At 37.9% G+C, this 5257-nt stretch overlaps 1 protein-coding gene across 1 annotated transcript in view; it reads right to left on the bottom strand.

Moving 5' to 3' along the window:
* The window catches only part of c22h12orf56 (chromosome 22 C12orf56 homolog), a 10092-nt gene extending 9433 nt beyond the window's left edge, over positions 1–659 (bottom strand). The window contains exon 1 of the mRNA XM_037696128.1: positions 399–659. Coding sequence (XP_037552056.1) covers positions 399–659 — 261 coding nt within the window. The remainder of the gene's footprint in view (positions 1–398) is intronic.
* Positions 660–5257: the final 4598 nt, after the last annotated feature.

Here is a 5257-nt window from a genome sequence, read left to right as displayed (position 1 = left end):
GATGGATGGTTGGATGATGGTTGTATGATGTTGGATGATGAATGATGGTTGGATGGATGGTTGGATGAACATTATTTCCAGTGGTTGAACACCTGCTAGTCTTTGTTCCTCTGTAAATTCCTCCACATCATTTTACATGAGGATGGTTTCTGACATCTTGAGTTAATTATTTAAAAGTTAATTTTCTTTAATTCCTCATCTTTGATTAAACTTAAGACACAAACATAAAAAACATAAAAAGTAAAATCTGAAAATAAAACATAATAACTGATATTCAAACGATGTTTGGGGTTTTTTCCACCTGTTATCTGACCTCAGATCAGTTTTGGTTCTGACCCAGTTCTAACTAAAAATCGAACTTTTTCTTTTTTTTTTTTAAACTTTAGTTTAAAACTCACCAGCTCGATGTCGCGCACGCGCCCGAAACTGACGGCCTCTGTGAGCGTGCGCGGCGAGAACTCGGTCAAGTACACGCGCTCGTCGCTCAGCACCGCGTGCATGTACACCCTGCTGACTGAGTCCGACACCACCACGCACGGTTCGCAGGTTCGGATCCGCTCGTAGAGCCCCCGCTCCGTGTTCCGCTTCAGGAAGGCGTCCAGCCGGGCGTTCCGGCGCGTGACGAGGAGGGAACCCGAACCGGATCCGTTCCGGGCCATGACAGTACCGCTCTGCCCGACTTAGCTTCTGGTTTGGGTCAGAGGACCGGCTTCCTGCCGCTCTCCATCCGTTCGGTCCGGATGAACCGACCCGACTGACCCGGGTATGAGCAGGTGAAGCTCCGTGGACTCTCATCCTCGCGCACTGCTCTCTGATTGGTCCGCGGAGCGGTCCTCAGCGCTGATTGGCTACAAAATAAGAGGGCGTGTAGTCCAGGATTAATCTCTACTGCGCATGTCTGAAGAATTAATCTCAAACCTGTTTTACTGAACAGCTTCAGAACAGTTTAACAACAATCACATTTAGATTAATAACATTATTTTTAATTACTATTATTGTTAAATAGTTTATATGCAGGAATCTTAATAAAGGTTATTAATTAACCTGCCACACAACCTGTGTAGTTTAGCATAAATTAATATTTACATACTTATTCATACTAATTAATCCTACTTGCACAGTTATTTTCTTCCATGTTGTTGTTTACTATCTCTGTTTAGGGCATTGCAAATATTATAATTACTTTATCACTTTTTAGTACTTTATATAATTTATTTCAAGCTTTAGTCTTTTCTTGTTGTTTGTTCTTTGTTTTTAGCGAGTCAAATAAGTTCTTCTCATCCTGAGCATTTCATTGTACTATTAACCTTGTGTTAACCTGCATATGACAAATAAACATAACTTGAACTAACTACTTGAATTAGATGCAGTAGGAGGGATTTAAATATTAAGTATAAAGTAATTATAATTGAGGATATTTCAATTACTGCATGAATGCTGAGTTATCAAAACTGGAAAAAAAAGAAAGCCAAACAATCTTAAAAAAAAAAAAACATTGTCAACAAGAAACAAAACAAAAACTGAAAATAAAGAGTTGAAACATGCTATAAAAGTAGCTAAATGTTTGGTAAAAGAAGCAAAACACTAAGCTAAATGACTAGCTAAAAAAGCAAAATAACTAATAATAATAAGGAAGCTAACTAAAAGCTTAAAAACAAAACAGTAGTTAATATTTAAAAGCAGCATTATGCTAAATAAATAGCAAAACACTATCTAAAAAAACGGTTGAAAGTAATTAAAGGCTAGAAGCTAAAAGTAGCAAAATGCTTACTAATAAAGCAGAGTTAAGCTGAAAACTAAAAAAAAACTAATTCTTATTTAGAAGTTAATAAGCAAAATGCAAGCTAAAAGATAAAATCGAAAAAATAAATACTACATATATGCTAAAACAAAACGTAAAATGGTAGCTAAAAGCAGTACAATACAAGCTAAAGAAGCAACATGCAAGCTTAAAGCAGCAAGAAGCCCTAAGGCTAGCTAAAAGCTGTGAAGTGCAAGTTAAAATGTTTAAAAAGTTAACTACAAGCAAAAGTAGCAAATGACTATAAAAAACTAAAAGTAGCAAAACATTAGCTAAAAAGGTATAGCTAAAAGAAAACAACTGGAGCTCAAGCAGATTAAAAAAATTCATGTTTAGCTAATTTGTGAATGTTATTTTATTTCTTGCCTGTTTTAAAATAATGTGTTTTTACATCCTGGACTTCTGTCATTTTAAATACCATTTAAGATAGTTTAAACATTAAACATTTAAATGCATATATTTTGAAGAAGAGCATAAAAAAGTTCAAAATAAATAAGAGCACCCATCTCCTGAATGAGCGGAACCTTTTGATTTATTTAAAAATTGATGATAACACACAGACTCAGAAATAGTACGTTGGATGCTGAATCAACATTTACACAATCAGAAAAACATCCGTAAATAAAACATAAACCCAACACGCTGAAATACATTCAATAGAAAAAAATTAGAACTCAAATTGAAAATAAGCTTCTAAATTGTGCAATGTATCAATTAAACAAGTAAACGATTAATAAAGAGGAAATACAACATTTTGCTTTTTTAAATAATATTTAAGATAAATGTGCTGTATAGATTTCAGCTAAAAACAAGTTTATTTTCTAACTGGCTCTCTAACGAGGCGCACATGTTTCTCCCTGCTCTCCTGCTTTTTTGCTCTCTGTCTGTGTATCGGAGCAGCTCCTATTTTTACACAAAATGAAAACTACTGTTTTGGATCTGACCAACTGGACTTTCAACGTAAATTACAACATCTTTTCAACAAAGCGGCAGAGTCCTGGAGAACCCTCATCTGCTCAGACGAGACGCATGCAGCTGGATATATCTCTGGGGGTGATGGGTCTACCTCTGTTATCGAACGAGGACGCCTGAATTGCATGTAATTGGATTTATGATAACAGGGTTCCTGTTTTTGGAACAGACTGGATCCTGGTGGATCAACATACAAAGAAGACGGTCGCAGCTAATTTGGACCTCGTCAGGCTGCTGCCTATGTGAAGGTTGGGTTCGTGCTTTGAGGACTCAAAATCAGCTGATTTACGAGCGAAACCATAAGTTGGAAGTGATTTGAATCGCGGCTTTGGGACTCGTCAACATGAAACGACCTTGAAGAGGCTCATAACCATTCTCATTCTGTCGCGTGCGTGCCTAATAATAAAGTTATGAACAAATATGTCTGCCTTGTGGTTTTGGGAGCCATGCCTGACCCGTGTCTCTCCTCTGCTGCTGTTATGGTCCATGCTCTCTGCTCTGGACGCCACTCACAGAACGCATGAAACAAAGAGTAAACTGAAGCAAGAGCGACACCTGCTCCTCTTTCTTCTTTAGCATTAACAAAATGCAGAGGTGTACTTATAACAATTTTATAGACACTATTTACAGTCGCGGCGGAGAGTTGGGGGTGCACGAAATGTTTATTTGTTCCTGGGGGGGGCATAAGAGAAAATGATTGAGAAGCACAGTGTTAGGACAAGGTGTGAAGCTTCTTTAATGCTTTTATGTATTTGTTTTATTATTAGTGAAGTAAATTATTTATTTTAAAAGTTTTCTGATATTTGTTTAGGCCAAATGATAAAACTTTATCTCTATTCAGAACTGTTGTATGTATATATATATATATATATTTGAGTGTTTTGTCAACTTAATAATTTAAATCACATTATAAAAGTGTGCATGGAGTTTGGCTGTTTTGTTCAATTTTCCCACTAGAGGGGAGTAGAGTTCAGACAATCCTAAAGCCTTGAGGAAATTAAAGTATATTTCAAACAGACCTTCCTTCACCAGCTTTTTCATTTAACTGGAGTTTCATTCATTGCTGATGTTAATCTTACCTGGACCAACTTTTATAATGACTTTAATCATTTTATTGATAAACGTGCACCTGTTTGTCAGAGACGAGTAAAGAGGGTCAAGTTTTAGTTTAGCAAACCTCCCACACAAGAAAAACCAGCATGTGCACGGAAATCTGGCTCTGAGGCTGAGTGGTTACATTTTCTAGACCAGTGCACAGCAGCTATTAGAAAAGATAAATGAGGCTCCTTAATGACCCATATAGATTTTGTCAAGCTGTAAAATCTCTGTCAGGACCTCGCTGTTCACTTGAACTACCCCACTATTTAACGGTCAACTCCAAGGCCGTCTCTGACAAAGCAGAGACTTAACAGACCCCGGTTCCTTGTTTGATACGGCCTCTCAGGATCATCTTCTATTTAACTAACCGACCATGCCTTCAGCAGCCACACTATCTCATTCTGTAATATATACAAACCGAATTCCAAAAAAGTTGGGACACTAAACAAATTGTGAATAAAAACTGAATGCAATGATGTGGAGATGGCAAATGTCAATATTTTATTCGTAATATAACATAGATGACAGATCAAAAGTTTAATCTGAGTAAATGTAACATTTTAAAGGAAAAATATGTTGATTCAAAATTTCACAGTGTCAACAAATCCCAAAAAAGTTGGGACAAGTAGCAATAAGAGGCTGGAAAAAGGAAATTGAGCATATAACAAACAGCTGGAAGACCAATTAACACTAATTAGGTCAATTGACAACATGACTGGGTATAAAAAGAGCTTCTCAGAGTGTCAGTGTTTCTCAGAAGCCAAGATGGTAAGAGGATCACCAATTCCACCATTGTTGCGCAGAAAGATAGTGCAGCAATACCAGAATGGTGTTACCCAGCGTAAAATAGCAAAGACTTTTAAGTTATCATCATCAACCGTGCATAACATCATCAAAAGATTCAGAGAATCTGGAACAATCGCTGTGTGTAAGGGTCAAGGCCGTAAAACTCTACTGGATGCTCGTGATCTCTGGGCCGTTAAACGTCACTGCACCTCAAACAGGAATGCCACTGTCAAGGAAAAACAGAATGGGCTCAGGAATACATCCAGAAAGCATCGTCAGTGAAGACAATCCACCATGCCATCCGCCGTTGCCAGCTGAAACTCTACAGTGCAAAGAGGAAGCCATTTCTAAGCAAGCTCCACAAGCTCAGACGTTTGCACTGGGCCTGGGGTCATTTAAAATGGAGTGTGGCAAAATGGAAGACTGTTCTGTGGTCAGATGAGTCACGATTTGAAGTTCTTTATGGAACACTGGGACACCATGTCATCCGGACCAGAGAGGACAAGGATAGCCCAAAGTTGTTATCAACGCTCCGTTCAGAAGCCTGCATCGCTGATGGTATGGGGTTGCATGAGCGCTTGTGGCATGGGCAGCTTGCAT

The sequence above is a fragment of the Nematolebias whitei genome, chromosome 22 (genome assembly GCF_014905685.2).
Source record: "Nematolebias whitei isolate Nwh7 chromosome 22, NemWhi1, whole genome shotgun sequence".
Taxonomy (NCBI): domain Eukaryota; kingdom Metazoa; phylum Chordata; class Actinopteri; order Cyprinodontiformes; family Rivulidae; genus Nematolebias; species Nematolebias whitei.
This window is presented reverse-complemented; position numbering and strand designations above follow the sequence as displayed.